Source organism: Haemaphysalis longicornis, unplaced genomic scaffold (assembly GCF_048455015.1).
Source record: "Haemaphysalis longicornis isolate Haplotype H1 unplaced genomic scaffold, Haemaphysalis longicornis Haplotype H1 scaffold_5, whole genome shotgun sequence".
NCBI classification, from domain to species: domain Eukaryota; kingdom Metazoa; phylum Arthropoda; class Arachnida; order Ixodida; family Ixodidae; genus Haemaphysalis; species Haemaphysalis longicornis.
The window spans coordinates 98,350,022-98,366,798 of NW_027526385.1; the positions used below are offsets into that span (position 1 = coordinate 98,350,022).

At 50.2% G+C, this 16,777-nt stretch overlaps 1 protein-coding gene across 4 annotated transcripts in view; it reads right to left on the reverse strand.

The window, feature by feature from the left end:
- Positions 1–946: 946 nt before the first annotated feature.
- LOC144138594 (diacylglycerol lipase-beta-like) overlaps positions 947–16,777 on the reverse strand; it is a 90,481-nt gene continuing 74,650 nt past the window's right edge. For 2 of the 4 annotated variants that reach the window (XM_077670961.1, XM_077670962.1), the window contains 7 exons: positions 14,705–14,957; positions 13,535–13,785; positions 8,387–8,639; positions 6,863–6,995; positions 5,411–5,551; positions 4,542–4,660; positions 947–3,434 (listed from right to left, as the gene is read on the reverse strand). In XM_077670961.1, coding sequence (XP_077527087.1) covers positions 3,305–3,434; positions 4,542–4,660; positions 5,411–5,551; positions 6,863–6,995; positions 8,387–8,639; positions 13,535–13,785; positions 14,705–14,957 — 1,280 coding nt within the window. In that variant the 3' untranslated portion in view covers positions 947–3,304. The remainder of the gene's footprint in view (positions 3,435–4,541; positions 4,661–5,410; positions 5,552–6,862; positions 6,996–8,386; positions 8,640–13,534; positions 13,786–14,704; positions 14,958–16,777) is intronic. The other 2 variants (XM_077670960.1, XM_077670959.1) reach the window with 2 other exon arrangements.

Below are 16,777 nucleotides of genomic sequence, written 5' to 3' on the forward strand. Positions count from 1 at the left end.
TATTTGATCACTTTTGGGGGAGTAGGTGAGTCGAAAGTAATAACGGCCTTATTAGTGCGGCCTAGTCGGTGGCAGTTGAGGATCTGTGCTTGTTCAGAACGAAGCCACTTTTTGATTTCATCGTTGGAATCGCCAGGTTCTACATCGATGACTCCACGTGAAGAGTTGGGGCGGTAGAGAGAAGGTCTGATCTCGACGGGCAGCGTGAAAATTGCTCCGGCATGGGGAAATTGTAGTTGTGTGACCGTGAGCAGTCGCTGCAAGCCTGGGGGACGACGGACGCTCCCCACGAGGCGCATGCTCACGTGCGCTCGATTTTTTTTTCTAAAGCCACTGCGCGAATGTCGTGCCAGGCGCCTCGCACCGGTTTTCTTCTTCTTTTTTTTTTTTTTTTTTTTGCGAACGCCAATGGACCAAGTTCATGCTTAAACCGCTCTGCTGTTCATAGGCATGCCTGTATTCTACCCTGCTCTTGATGTCTTTTTCTTTTAGCCAACGCGGTCTTCTTGATTTAACGCAGGCTTTTCAGCTAGTTGGTTCTGAGCGAGCTTCTAAGTTAGCAATCGACACCCCGGTGAGACCATATCCACTCCGCGTTTTTTTTTTTCCTAACATAGAGCTCTCTCTCTCTCTCTCTCTCTCTCTCTCTCTCTCTCTCTCTCTCTCTCTCTCAACCAACCAAACAACGCAAAAAAGCCCCAGAGACAGTGTGTGCTGGTCTGAGAGTCTTTTCTTGATTCTTGATGCTCTCAGTTGTCCACTTCTGTGCCAGATCAAAATGTCGAAGTTCTTTTTGATGCCGATGTTTTTTCAGCCAGCGACTTTCCAGAATAAGTGTTGGGCGCATATGAATATCTTTTAAGTGCCTTCGCATTGCGTGCTATCATGCGGAAGGAACAAAAGGAATCAGCGAGGACAATTCGCGTCCCATGGGTGCATAAAGCTCGGCGTCAAAAGCCAAGAGGGAGCGCCACTATAGGCAACGTCTCTGTGAAAGAAAGCGTGTTTTTGTTGTTGTTGAAAAACTTTTATTTCAACCTGATGATGTAGAATGGTCACAAAATCCATGTCACGTGATTACTGCGCTGTCTCAGTTGTGATGGGCGTGGCAGAATGGCAGTCCGGGCGGCGTGGTCGTTATAGGTTCCCCGGCAGTTTGGGGAGGGGAAGAGGGTGGGTGGTAGTATGAAATTTTAGTCACACTAGTCTTGTTATTTTCTGCTTGTCATTAGGTGTTTCTTTGAAACATTATTTTGCTGGAACATAAAAATGTTTCAGCGGGAAAAAAAAACGTAAAACACGACGCAGGCACATGCGCGAATTATTTTTAAATAAAAAATAACAAAAATTGCAATAACGATGAGATGAAGCAAGATGGTCCATGATGAGATGAAGCAGTTGATTAAAAAAGTGCTGCAACAGCGCACCCTCACGCAATAAATGCAGTGCTCGCACAACACACACAGACAAACGTCGCAGCTAGCATTGCAAACAATGAAACCACTGCGACATATAACAAAGCTAAAATATTATTTTTCTTCGTAACCTTACTTCGAGCGTACCAATGAAGATGAAATCGTGAAATCATCGGCTGACTTTCGCCGACTGAGAGCGACGCCACTGCGCATGCCTGTAACACACCCGTGCGCATGCGCAAATGCACTCACACGCTCGGTCGACAGGCGTGAAGCAGAACACGCTCAGAAAGTTTCGCAAAAAAAATTAGCAGTGGCTTAGCTCGGCTATGCCAGGACATACGTAGCGTGAGCTAAGGTTCAGCCGTATTGGAATCCAATACAATCCAATTTAATTCAATCCAAATCCAATCCAATCCAATGCTTTTCGCGCTTGCGCAGTACAGCCCTTCAAGGTCCACGCGAAACTGCTCAGCCTCGGCCAGTGTAGCTTACACTACAAAAAGGAGTTACAGTTGAGCGCGTGCCCCAATCTTGAAATCAGGCCCCGCAACTGAGTATGCTCCAAACTCTCCTGGCTGTTTCGCGCGTGCGCAGTTGCCTTCCCGTGCATCCGACACACGTGACTGAAAACTCACTGTGCTCTCTGGCCAAATGGATCGCCTATACAACTGCGCAGCGCACAACGCTGCAGCCACACGCTCTAGCCACGCGCATTTTGTGTTTCCACTTGGTCGACATATAAATTTCAAAATAGTAACCGGCAAAAAATATGAGCTTTGCAATAAGCAGCATTCGTATATTCTAAATCTGACAGCGAAAAAAATGCCAACACGGGAAAACTATATATCCGGTTACTTAAGCCAGCGGATATATAGTTTGTATATTGTAGACGATGCAGTTGCTAGTGAGACCATATCGCTATAGCAAGTCCATAGTGTCCGCAGCGTCGCCAGCCATCGTTACAATACTGCATGCGGCAGTAAAAAAAAAATGAGCACGTTTGTACAAAATACAAAATTCCTCCGTACCGAAAATACGCGACACAATCGTATAGCTCGACCGCAATCCTCCCCCTACCTGACATAGTAAAAACCAAAGCCTAATGAGTGTGCAATCCGATGAATTCGCACGATGAGCTAAGAAAAACCTAGCTAAACATTGTCCCTGCACGAGTTGCAAGGTCACGTATGCGTCCGCAACAGTAGGCTTCTCCCACTGCTCATTAGTGCCCGAGAGCTCCGAAGAACATCCGTGCGGAGATGTCCCTACACACGTATACGCGTCCTTCGAATCACAGCACCAGTAACAGTTTCCCACACATTCGATGACCCTGACATCACTGACACCTTGCGACGTCTTCGACCCAGTGTGGGTGTTGCCGCTGGAAATGCTGCCGAGTGGGAGGGGGAGGAATAACTTTATTCATCCACCGGTCAATTCACGACCGAAACGACCTCCTCCTCCAACGCCCCTGGCCGTTGGCCGGAATCCTTTGGCACTCCAGGGCTTGAGCGATGATCTCTCCCTGGCTCTTCGCACTTTCGTACAATGCCGAACATGTCCACACCGTTTGGACCATAGTCATCACACAGCACACCTTGAGTAGACTCGTTTGTTCATACACCCAAGATATGGCGCGCCGCATTCGTCTTGTAATGTCCTACACCGCAAAGGCAGTCGTCGCATAGTCATCGAAGGAGGATGCACCACACAGAAGTTCGCCGACCGTAGTGTGACTGACTCGGTCACACTCACCGAAGCGCAACAGTGGCAGCCGCCGTCGTGTGGTGTCCAGCACTGCAGACAGCGTTCCCTGCAGCTTCTGTGCTCGGCGTGCTCTCAAATGGTTGCTTTTCAATATGGCAGACGCTTACGGGAGGCGTTGGTCAGAAGGTGGTGACGTTACAGACACTCCGTAGCGCCTGGTAGGCCACGTCCGGCATGTGGTCCTTGAGGCATCGAGGACTGATCACGATGTGGTCGAAGTATTCCGGTGCCACCCAGAACATCTGGTACCTGCGGGGGAAATACGGAAGTTATATGTATTTACCGCGAAGATTACTGCTGTTGCATAATTCTGCGTAAGACTCTCCGGTTAAATCTATATATATAGGCATGGGGCTCTCTGGTTCGGCGGCGTCGATTAAAACGCAGACGATGAACGCCCAGCCATAGTAGATGGCGCTGGCATCTTTTGTCAACAGCGCTGATCAAGCCTTTCATCTCTCTCCATGCAGCAACAATGGACGCGGTTCCGTTCTGCCCAAAACCGGTTTTTCGGTTTAGGAGCGACTTTTTACAAAACCTCTTCCGCTGAGGCCCGTTTTCGCAACACGTAGAGAGACGAAAACAGGCTATTTTAAAGCTGCGCTAAAGAGAGCTCGCTGTTCGGATACGTGTCTTCTTCAAGTTACGCCGCTGTTTTCTGCCATCCATGCACGGATGAAACTCTCATTGCGTTGCCTTTTTTCTTTTTCTCCTGGGGGCCGGCATAGAATAATTTTCTGATTGAATTTTACTGAGAATGACAAAATGTCTTCGCACCATTTATAATGACAGGAAATATTAAATTTTGGGGCTATAGGTACATTTTTAACACTAAAGTGTTTTATTCCGGGATTCACGAAGGTTTCACTTACGTCATATCCGTAACGGAAGTGACGCCAGTACCACGAAGCAAGCGGCCTGTAAAGGGTGCACCCCTGCACACAGGGTCTTCTTGCGGGGAAGCAACCTCTAGAACTAAAGAGTACGTTTTACTTCGGGTTGTTAGTGTTCGGGTTTTATATTTTAACACTAAAGTGTTTTACGCCGGGATACACCAAGATTTCACTGACGTCATATTCGTCATGGAAACGACGCCAGTACACCTTTGCCGAAGCGACTTGCCAGCAGGACGTTATTCGCCAAGCACACCCACAAGACAGCCGACGACCCGCAAATCATGCTCAGCTGCAGATTTCGCTGCTCATCTCACTTTCGTGCTTTACCGATTCCTATGACAGAGGAATCAAACACAGTTTTGTTTTTCAATGGTTGCAGTAACACCTATTTCAAGGCTGCCCTCTTGTATTGCCTGTCATTTATACGTCCCGCGACACCCTGCTTGTTGCTGATACTTACTCTGCACCCTTCTTTTCTCGTACAAAATGGAGTATTCTTCCCGGCATGTGCATTATGGGTCTGTATACGTGGGGAACAGCCTTTTCCAGAATTTCTTCCAGTGATGCTGGCTGAACGCCCTGCGAGAAAAATAAAAACGACACGTGTAAGCCTTCCACCAGATGCCGCAGAGAGATCAGGACCGCCGATGAGTCCCTAAATATTTTTCTCTATTACAAGCGAAAGAAAACTCGACGGAAAACCCAACCCTACAATGGCGATGGGTACTTCGTTATTATGATTAGCCATCGTGATGATGACCATGATTGTTCTTGAGGTACGTACGTATAGCTTGTATTCACTGGCGAGGCACGCATGCAGGCAACCATGTGAGTGCGCCGTCACTGGTTACGTCGGGCTCCGCGGGATGGCGCTACTTGTCCGTGCTAAGCACATGACTGTGTGTTAATCATTCCAAACTCTACCCCACCGAATGCAAAGTAATGCCTCGACCCCATATAACATCTCGATTAATCACATCTTGAGTAATAACATCTCGAATAATAACATCTCGATTGACACCACCGTTGAGAATCGGGTTGAAACGGAACAGACGTCGCACGCCAGTGTTGTATTTTTTTTCTGCGGCATGCGGGCGCAGCGGCACAAGCCGCGCCATGTCCGTAGCGCTTCGGCCATGTCCGTGGTGAAAGTTTGTGGCCGTTTCCAGTCTTGCCAAGCGAAGAAATTGACAGCTAAACTTTTCAGTGGATACCATTATACGTGTGGATTTCCTTTTCGTTTTGCGTGGAGCCAGGAATACAGCAAAAGCAGACGAGCAGACACACGTTACATCATAAGCTAAATAGTTCCAGTGAGGGAATACGCACGGGCTTATCGGGCAGTCGTAAGCTTTCGGCAAGCTTTCCCATTGGCGCGTTGATGTTGTCGAATGCCTCCTTGTTCTTCAAGGGAGGCGTCAGTCTTCGGCCGCAGAACAACGCCTCCAAGCCACGGCTGTTTAGATCGTTCTGCAAAAGTGGAGAACGAGCACACCGGAGAGGTTTGATGACGATATACTCTTTGGCAGAGTATGTTTAGATTGGTCTAAACCCCCTTGCTGCATGCGATGTATCAACGCGTTACAGTGTCTAACATTAACACTAACTGAACGCTCTCCCCACTTGTCCTTGAATCCTTTCAAGACTTTCTTGGTATAAAAAATCCAGACGCGACGAAACAGATCTCAGTGCTGCAAATTTCAACGCAGCACATTTAGGACTTCCGCACGGCACCCTGACATTGAAGCGTGCTTTCAGGCGATATGTGTACAGTAACGATGATAAATCTAATGTCAACCCTCCATCGTACTTTGCTTCAGCGGAGAGAAACAGAGAGAAACACTCCATGGAGCGTTCTGTGGTCTAAGAGGTTGTAGTGGCCCTCAGCTTGTGCCGGTTGGCGACTCGACAACGCCATCTTTATCCAGTGTTGATGCTGTGATCCGGTGCATGTCATATCTTAGTTACCCCCCCCCCCCCCCCCTCTGGTTATTCGTTATTTCTATGAACAAAGGCACAAAGGAATGAATGAATGCTTGCAACCAAGGCTGACCCTCTAGTTGAAAACCATTACTGATATAAATTACCGTATTTTCGCGCGCATAACCCGCACCAAAAATGCGAAATTTTCAGTGGCTAAGTAGGGGCGCGGGTACTACGCGGGGTTCTTCCTTTAGTGCAGCTTCACGACAATGCGCGTTGTGCCGTGAAGCTCCTACGCAGTAACACTGACAGCCTTCCATGACAGCGATTGCGCAAGACATACAAGGACAAGGAAGAAAAAACAAAGTCGAGCGCACTCTAACAACTGAATTTTATTAGTGAATTGTGACTTTTTCTTTGCAGTCAGTGCATTCTACTTGCTAAATATACGCTATTGCTGTCTACATAGTATGTGATGTGTTGCTTGAACAGTAGCTTTGGTGCAGCCCTTGCCGTATCAAATGGGCGGGAAATACGCGAAAGAGAGAGAGAGTAAACTTCATTCAGTTTGCCAACTGTGATGCTTAGTCGTCGGCCATGAGCCCTTGTGCTCTGGCCGCGTCCAGCTGGCAATACACTAGGATATTTTTTTTTTCTTTTCCGGCGGGCTGAAAGTGGTGGTGCGGATTATACGCAGGGATGGGTTATACGGGCGAAAATACGGTAACCATTTCTAGCTCCTCAGCCAATCCTCTTCGAAGGCCATCTCGTAGCTACTGTAGAATCTCAGGGGACTCCGCGATGACGTCATAGAAAAATCGACACCCCCTTCGCGGTGCGTGGGCGCACTATGCGTACCTTGTTCTCGTCGCATTGGAGCAGGCTGCTGATGACCTCCCTCTTCATGCTCTCCACCTGGGGGAACCCGAGGCGGCACACCATGTCGTCTCCCACCACGATGTTCAGCACGAAGTCACGTGTCTCCCGAGCCCTGCGATTGGGGAGGTGGCAAGGGGCGAAGGCCACGTTAGGGAACGAGAAAAAACAGCTAGAGGAACTTTAGTTATTGCGCAGCTGCTCTGAGCTTAGACTTAAACAAAATGTTGGGGGCCGCAATTCATTTTCCGCTGCTGAGCACGAGGACGCGGATTCGATTCCCGGCTGTGGCGGCCGCTTTTCGATGGAGGCGAAAAGCAAAAACGCCCGTGTGTACGACATTTCGGCGCACGTTAAAGATCCCCAGGTGGTCCAAATTAAGCCGGAGCCCTCCTCTGCGGCGCGCCTCATCGCCTGCGTTGCGTCGGCGCGTTAAACCCTGCAATCAATCCAATCAATCAATTACAATTCATTTCCATTAATTCACCCGCAGCGCGTCAACTTAGGGGGTGAAGAATGAATTCAGATTGCGCAAGGCAATACGGAGTTGAAAGCCCATCGTTTTGCAGGGGGTTTTGAAGGTCTTCGTTCTGCAGAATAAGGTGTTAGTTTTTATATGCGCGTCCACATGCTCCTCGGACGGGAAGATCATGGCAAATTTTAGGAATCAAGTCCTTGAGACTCGGAGGAACTGCTTGAAAAAAAGCTCCACAGCTCACACAAACATGCGCCAGAAAATAATTCAAAATTCATTTAAAATGTTTCAAAATGCATTCAAGCGTGGACACTCGCCTTCGTGTAGTTACAGGACTATGTCACTGGAGACGTGTACAAGCTGCGAAGTTTTCTTTCCTTCTTTATACACTGGTTTTGATTGATTGTAGGGTTTATTAGCGCGCCGACGCAACGCAGGCGATGAGGCGCGCCGTAGTGGAGGGCTCCGGATTAATTTTGACCACCTGGGGATCTTTAACCTGCGCCGAAATCTCGTACACACGGGCGTTTTTTTTTTCGCCTCCATCATAAAAGCGGCCGCCGTGGCCGGGAATCGAACCCGCGACCTCGTGCTCAGCAGCTCCACGCCTTAGCCACTGAGCCACCGCGGCGGGTTTCTTTCCACACTGGCAATTCCTGGAAGCCTCTAGCGCCTTCGACTGGTTCGCTTTAAACACTAACGACATTCTGACATACTTTTGACCAACTGCTAAAAACGATTCACCGTTCGACCTCCGTCGTTGCAATGTACAGTCTCTGGTTCCGATTTCAAAGGCCTGTTTTGGAGCCCAGGCAATTCTGAATGTTTTCATATGCAAAAAAGTGTTCTGAATTATTGTATCTTTTTCGTCATTGAATGATGGTGATTCAGCGTATTTTATGGCATTTAGACGCAGTGTGTATCCAGTCACCGTGCTTAATTGATGCTTTGCACCATGCCGGAAGTTCCGGTTCTGTACTGTCGAGGACATGGAATGTCGCCTACAAGTTCCCAAAGAAGGTTCTACGTACGTCTCGACGTCGAGGACGCCCCCCGGCGACGAGAAGGCGTAGCAGCGGAGAGCGGGAAACCTGGGCCTAAGCATGAGGCCGAGGACGGCTGCGACGGCTGCTCCGAGGCTGTGTCCCGTCAGCACCAGCGTGTAGTCAGGGTGTCGGGTCGCGGCCTGGCCCAGGGGTGCGTCCAGGTGCTCCATGATGTGCAGCGCACTCTTGAGTACTCCTTCGTGGCACAGGCCGCGCCGGCCCATCTCCGGGGGAAATTCTGCGCGCGCAGGAGGTACACGAAATACGGTCACATGTTACCGAGAGCTCTGTTGTAGGGGGCTGCTCAGCGCCTCGAAGGTGCGCCGAATCTTGACCACCATACATCCTATGAACCAGGATCACTCCAATAATGGCATTACCCTCAAACGATTACCAAGCGGCCCTATCCATTTTCTAAAACACTTCTCTGGCAGTGCCATAAGTTTACGACATACAGGACTTCCTTATCCCCCGGCTCGGACACCACCAATTACGTTGGCCTTAGCACACTGGAATAAGGCGCTGTAATTCGTGTCGCACGCCAACTTCTAGATCGAAGCGGATATCCGCTTCAAAAAGAATTTTGAGATTCGCTTCACGGCGTCCACCGAAAACTCTAGGCTACATTTCCTCCTTTCCCTATCTACTCACTATTCCTCTCCTGCCTAGAGTGCCTTCCTTCGGTCACTAAACGGTTTAGCAGCATCGCGGGAGTCATAATGGGACAGTGCTACGCAACCGAGCAGAGATTTCAATTACTTCGGCATATAAATATATTCCTAATGCAGTTCCTGTGTGTACAAAATAAAGGTATTTTTCCTTTCTATTACTCCGTAATTCAAGAAAGGGAGCGGTGATAAATGACTGCGTACATAACAAAAAATCATTTCTTGCAAGTAAGTGTGAAACTGCGCCAGCTGGTGCATATACTTAAGGTTACCAGCACGAAGAACTCTCTCTCTCTCTCTCTCTCTCTCTCTCTCTCTCTCTCTCTCTCTCTCTCTCTCTCTCGAGGACAAGGAGGTGAAAATTATTCCGGTGGGCCTCATCGCCCAGGTGTGGTCTTCCGCACGTAGAACCCCCAAATTTGGATTTTTTAAACACGAGTACGAGGTAAAAAACATGACACGTGCACTGTGGCGGCGGGGTCTGCGAAATGTTCCAAAAACACACAACAGAGCGCTCGTGTGATGTTTTTCTGCGTTGTACGCGAACTACGTTGTTCGCGCTGCTACCTTTTTTTCGCCACTTGCCTCGTATTAGCAAACAATGGCAGCAAAAACAAGCGTGAGCATTTATTCTCCCATTAAAAAGCGGCGGTCGGCTCTGTATTCTTTCGTAACGCTTCTCTCAAGTGCCGCGAGCGGCACCATCGTGTGCGAATCTTGTGACTACTATCGTGGCCAGCCGTAATGAAGCCGATTGTGGGCGAGAACCTACGTATAGAGTAAGATCATCATCATAATCATAATCATCATTAGCATCATAAGCAGCAGCAGCAGCCTGTCTACGTCCACTGCAGGGCAAAGACCTCTCCCATAGATCTCCAATTATACCGGGCGAGAACCTACGTATAGAGTAAGATCATCATCATAATAATCATTATCATCATCATCAACAGCAGCAGCCTGTCTACGTCCGCTGCAGGGCAAAGAGCTCTCCCATAGATCTCCAATTATACCAGTCCTGTGCTAACTATAGTGAACTAGAATACTGCTAACTGTGACCCATTTATCCCCGCAAACTTCTTGAGCTCATCTGCCCACCTAACTTTCGGCCGCCCCCTGCCACGCTTGTCTTCTCTAGGCTACATTACAGAACGCCCTCCTTGGGAACACCTGCCAAGGCTGACTGTACATCCTATCCCCCGCCACATGAGTGTGGGAAACGACCACGAGCGCAGAGCCCACAGAGCGCGTGCCACCCGTCATTTAGTGGCGCAGAAGATAGACCAGGGTTACACTCCGGTCTACACCGACGCCGCCGTATCAGACGATGGTATAGTTGCTACCGCCGCGTACTACGGGAACGGACAAAGTACTCGTCGCTTCCTAGGAATTAGTGATCCCGGTCATGCCGAAGCGTTAGCCATAGCAGATGCCATCACGAACTTCACCGGCCGACGGAAACTGCTTATACTGACTGACAGCCAGGATGCGATCCGCCTCTTCTGCCGCAATAAAATAGCCACGCACATTCGCAACATTCTCGAAGTGCATCTAACCTCCCAACCAGAGCTTTCGGTTGAACTCCGCTGGATCCCAGGTCATCAAGGGATACCAGGAAATGTGGCGGCTCACCAACTCGCGCGCGAAACTCTCTTCCGCGAGTCTGAGCCTCCAATTGCGCTGCCGGAGGAATACGACCGCCACACCAGCCGCGTCGAAGAAAGACAAGCCAGGCACCAAAAGTTGGTAGACCTTCGCACCGATCAAGACACACACTGCGTTCCTCCCATCTCTTGGCCGCGATCGAAGACAAGTTGCATCCGCCGAGCTCAAGCAGGTGTCCTACGCACCCCACATATCATGCACTACATAGAAAATAAACCTGGCCACCCTAGCTGCCCACGCTGCGGTCACGGGTACCCTAACAACCAGCACTACATGTGGGACTGCTTAGAGATTATACAGACAAGAAACATATACACAGACTCCCTTTCCCCTACTCCTGGCACTTGGGCGGAGTGGCTTGACCCCCCAGAGGATCCCCAAAAACAACTCAAACTCGCTCTCCGCAAGCGGACGAAAAGCGCCGGCCGGTACGCGCCCTCAGTCCGACAATTGACCACCTCCTCATTACGACTGACAGAAGAAGAGCACTGGGAGGCCCTCCTCCAACACATTGAGGCAGTTCTTGGGGGCGACTGGTAACAGCAGCTCCTTCCCCCAGCAACGCAGAAGCCTTTATAGAAGGGCAAATAAAGATGTTTCTCTCTCTCTCTCTCTCTGTCTTCTCTAGGGATCCACTCTGTTGCCCTAATGACCAACGGTTATCTTGCCTTCGCATTACATGCCCGGCTCACGTTCATTTCTTCTTCTTAATTTCTGCTAATATGTCATGAACACGTGTTTGTCCCCTGACCCACTCCGCCCTCTTCTTGTCCCTTAATGTTACACCTATCATCTTCCGTTCCATTGCTCGCTGAGTCATGCTCAATTTAAGTTGAACCCTTTTAGTGAGCCTCCAAGTTTCTGCCCCGTAGGTGAGTACCGGTGAGATGCAGCTGTCATACACTTTCTTCTTCAGGGACAATGGTAGGCTGTAATTCATTATCTGAGAATGCCTGCCGAATGCACTCAACCCCATCCTTATCCTTCTAATTATCTCTGCCTCATGGTTGGGATCCGGGGTTACTACTAGGCGTAAGTAGATATGTTCGCTTACCACTTCCACTGCCGCAGAGTATGCACAGGATAAAATATATAATCCTATATAGAATCCACTAGAATGACGGGATTCATGCGCAGCGACAGACAGACAGACAGACAGACAGACAGACAGACAGACAGATGGACGGACGGACGGATGGACGGACGGACGGATGGACGGACTGACGGACGGACGGACGGACGGATGGACGCATGCCTCCTCAAGACTACTATAGTTCATATCACAAGCTAGCTGCAGCACTGTGGAGGCTACACTGTTGTCCCCCTCAGGGCGCCTAACTCACCGCGAAGGAAGCGACAAAAGGCGCCGGGGCCGTGCGGTGCCACTTGCCGAGAGGGGAGAAGGGAGTGTCCTTTCAGGACCCCCTTCACGGCGGATTAGGCGCCCTCAGTGGGCGCACTATTGATAACAATGTAGCCTCCACAGTGCTGCAGCTAGCTTGTGATATGAACTATACTACTAGGTGGTTCGGGTGAAAAGGAAAGGAAGTGCACTGGGGATATTGAGCCCAACTGGGGGCTCACCTGCATACAACCCAGTGCAGTGTGGAGGGGGAGGAGGGGGATATAAAGATTAGAGAGGAGAAAGGGGGTGATAAAGAGATAGGTGGGCGAGTAACAAAAGGGGAGAGAAAAGCTAGGAGCCTCGGCATGAATCTTGGTGAAGCAGCAGCAATGGCGCGTCCAGCAGACTACCGTCTACAGGCGTTGGTTAAGTCCGGTGGCCTCCAAGTAGACCAGCAAGGCCTCCTTAAGAAATCACACGCCATTGGGAGTTTTCACGATTCGCTCCTGGTTGCGCTGGATATGACACGGTATACTGTGTCCCCATAAAGCGTCCCACTAGTAGTACTGAAAAACTATGTTCTGTCCCCTTGCATGAGGAGTAGGGTCATGAGCTCGGTCATCAATGACTTTTATTTATTTATTTATTTATTTATTTATTTACAGATACCTCAAAGACCCCAGTGGGAGAGGTTTTACATGAGGGGGTCCCGTCACTGTCTCAACTGCCGCCGGCTTTAATTGTTATGGCATGTCATGTCAGAGTACTGCAGCTGAGATGCCTGAGTATCAATGTGGACTAGTTGGTTACTATTGTCAAACATTATTACTTAGCGAACGAGAGAAGAGGACGGAAAAGGAACACCAGACATCGACTAAACTTCACTTCGCACGAAATAGCACAGCGCAAAAATTAGTATAGACTAGTTGATGTCTAACGTTTGTCCGGTGCTCCCCTTCCATCTTGTTCTCTCGTGCGCTAAGTAAAACTATCAAAGCCCCCTTTTAAGAGAAAGATGGTTAAAAAGCGAAGCGTTCTCCCATGAATCCTGAGTCAAAGTCCAAGTCCAAAATACAAACTGCTTCGACCGTCTCCGAATGGAGCAATCGGATAACGTCGGCTTCGTAACACCAGGGACACAGGTTTGGTTCCGACTACGGGAACAGTTTTTTTTTCTTGAGGCGCTTGATGTGCCTTTGTGAAAACCGATTGCGCAATCGGCTTTCCTGCAGTGCGGTTTGGGCGTAGCGACTTGGATTTTGGACTTCGACTTTGGAGACATTATCCTTCGACCAGAGAAAACTTCGCGTTTCAACCATCTTTCACTTCCCCTAGGATCATCGATCATCGTCAGAGAAAGTTAGCTTTCATGCAATGCGTTTTGGTGTGGACTTTCGCCATGAGTGAGGAAACAAAAAAAACTTCGCTTTAGTAATGTTGCAGCCGAGAGCGTACCGGCTTCGTTTGTCATGGAGTCTGTGAGGCTGTCGGCGCCGGAGAGGGTTCCCCTGGCCACTACGAGGATGGCCCTCGTGCGGTGGTCCAGGGCCACGTAGAAGGGCACCCGGAACAGGTCGTTCTTGAACGACGAGTACAGGAGGTCGTCGGGTTCCACCCGGGTGAGGTGCTTGACCGTCGCCAGGTGGCACTCGCAGCAGTTGTCGCCGGACACGTTGCCGCTGCCGCCGCGAAGGCACGAGCAGCACCTGCGTCACCGGCGCGCATGCGCAAAAGTTGGTACGGTGCTGCCTTCTAGGACCTGTGCCGCCTGGTGTAGAACTGAGAGCTTTGGGGAGTTTTTTTTTTTTTTTTGTGTGTGTGAGCGTTTATTTTGCCACAGGGCATACGGGGGTATGAGTTGATGACGATAGGTGATTCGATGAATATGAAAATGTTTGCTTCGCGAATAAGTCTAGGAGTGAACGATGATGGCGCCCATGTATCCATGCGACGTATGCGGAAGCGTCGTGTACGCGGAGGCCCGTATTGGTGAGGTTTGTTCGGCCACTGTTACCCCAAGGAATCAATTGGAAAGGCTGCCGTATGCAGGGTTGTCATCGCCAGACACATCGCCACGCGCGCGCGCAGCTTCGTGTTCGAAACGGTGGGTGCCTTTATCATCATTCAATGCGGCTCGTCGTTGCTCTTGAGGCGGCGACCGACCTTCCTCCGGCACTGCTGTTTCTCTTTCCCGGTGTGGGAAAACCGCGCCTCGGCTTTTAGTAGCGCCGAAGAAAAGAGACGCAAAACCCGGCATCCATTTCAACGAGCGGCGTGTTCTTTTTTCAAAGACAAAGTCAAAGGCACTGCACGAGCTGCGTGCTGCACGTACATTTCTTCACCATCCTCTTCCTTGCGTGGCTCATTCTAACCACGTGGCATTTCAGCGCGAGGTTCAAATACAATTTACAACACCCGGCATGCACCTCGAATAGCACTCGATCGTATATCATCTGGACCTCCCGATTTTCTGTACCTCACAACGCATTCCATGAATCACAGAGATCTATTAATTTGTCACACAGCGCAGCCGAGCCCGTAAGAGAACCAGTACTCGTATACGCTACGGGACCTCAGTGAGAGCATGCTTGCAGAATGGCAGATGCGGGCAGTAGTCAGCAATACCTGATGCCTGCCCAGAGGTCGCAGAGGCCCGTGCAGACGTGCGAGGCCATGTAGGCGGGCCAGCCGTAGCTGCCCCAGGCGAACTTGAGGTAGTACAGGGCCTGCTCCGGATTCATCCAGGCGGGCGCCTGGTGTAGCCACGACGTCGCCACGCCGCCGTTGGTCGCCGACTGGGGGACAACAGCGACGCCATTGGCCGCCGCGGGGATGGAAGGGTGCGTTCCGTTGCTGTGGGGGGCCTTCTCCACGGGGACTGCGCGATCGAGAGACAGAGGGAGAGGATAAACGTTTAATCAAAACGAGAACTTCTCCCCAACTCACCCGAACATTCACAAGACAGAAGAATTTCGCTTACAGCGGCTCCAGGCGGCCGCCGTCTTCATGCTATCTACCGTATATCCGTACTCTCCCAAGTGCGAACATCGCATACCCCTCCCCACGCACCCTATACCACAGGGTATGGGGGTGTTCCCTCACCTCAACCCTACACCACCAAGTTCCCAACCCAACCTCTGAGCAGTTGGAAGAGCCAGTTGGTTAGCGACGTGCTGGGTGACCAGCCCGAGCATCTCCCTGACGCAACTGGCCGCACGTGCCCAGGGCCTCCCGGGCTGAGGATGCCCCCGGCAAGATAAGAATGGCTCAACCCATACAGTTCCATACTAATATATATTACTATGAGGCTTTGTGGGTTCAAGCATCTCAGTTTCCGCTCAAAATAAAGCGTCTATACCACTGCCACCCTGAAAACGAGCAAGTTCAGTGCGAGATGTCAGGGACACCAGCCCTGTGGATGACGCCTGGGATGCCTTGCTGCTCACTGGCAGCGCGGGATCTAGCGAGCTTCTTGTTTCGCCGGCCAACCTACTGTCCGCGAGTGAGTTTGGGGATGAGTGACAAACACGGGGATTGCTGGCACTCCCATACCAGGTGGTACAGGGTGCCAGGTGATGGGTAGTGGGCAGGAGAGGCAGAAAAATGCGGCGAGGTTGGGCAGATTCGACCTCGGTAGACAAGTTGATCCTGAAGTGACTCCTCAATGTCTAGACTCTGTGCGCAGGCGTGTAAGTTTACTGCGGCAATCCTGGATCATTTGGCTGAACGTCGGCATCGACCGCAGATATTCACCATCTTCTGTGGACTTGCCGTGACCTCCAACGTTCCCTACAGCAAGTACTACATAGTGTGGGACTCAACCAAGGAGGTTGTATAGAACTTCTGGAGTGGAGATGGTGCTCGAAAACTGACGCCGACTGCCGCCATCTTGCCGTGGGTACAAAACTCGTTCCGCGGTAGCAGACGCATTGCATTCGTCGCATAATGTACTTGTTTTTGCGGCGGGTTACGTTATATTTTTGCTTCCGTTCTTTTTTTGTTTTCTTTTGTTTTGTTTTGCAAGTTGATTCTCTCATGCGGCTACCTTAAAGCGCACCGAGCTTTTCTTGCGCGCGTTCATTTCGCGGCATGTGATTTCGGTTATGCTCCCCTCTCCGTGTTTCTAGTTAAGCGCTTCGCAAGTTGCCCGTGCGTGCGCCGGGGGCGTACACATCTGGTAATTATTTACATTCTTGGGCGCTAACAACTAAAATAAACAGTAGACACAATGACATTTTTTTCTACCCCGTGTGTCGTTCTTCCGAGTTCTCTCTTGCCAAAGAGCAGAACTCGTGTTCGTTCGATCCTCGTTCGCGGATGGATGCTCCAAAGGTGTAGAAAGCAGAAATGGTCTGCTCGTGCGTCGCGTTCGGCTGCGCTAATCGCGCGAAGAAGGCGTCGGGGATCACCTTTCATCTGTAAGTACTGAGGGTATCTGTTTGTTTTGGGTTTTTGAGGGCATTACTAGTATTATAACGTTATGAGTGCACATTTGCCCGCCGTTTGTGCGTGATGTAAAGGGAAAATTTGCCGTAGCACCTGCCGTCCGCTTACTGAGCACACCGTACGCGCTTGTTTACGCAGATATGCGAATGTTTTCGCTCGTGGTTGTGGTGGTCCTGTAGTCGCTTGGCTGCGCGAAATCACATGTTTGTAAATATGTGGGGCGCAAATTGTTTTTCCGCACTAATTTAAATG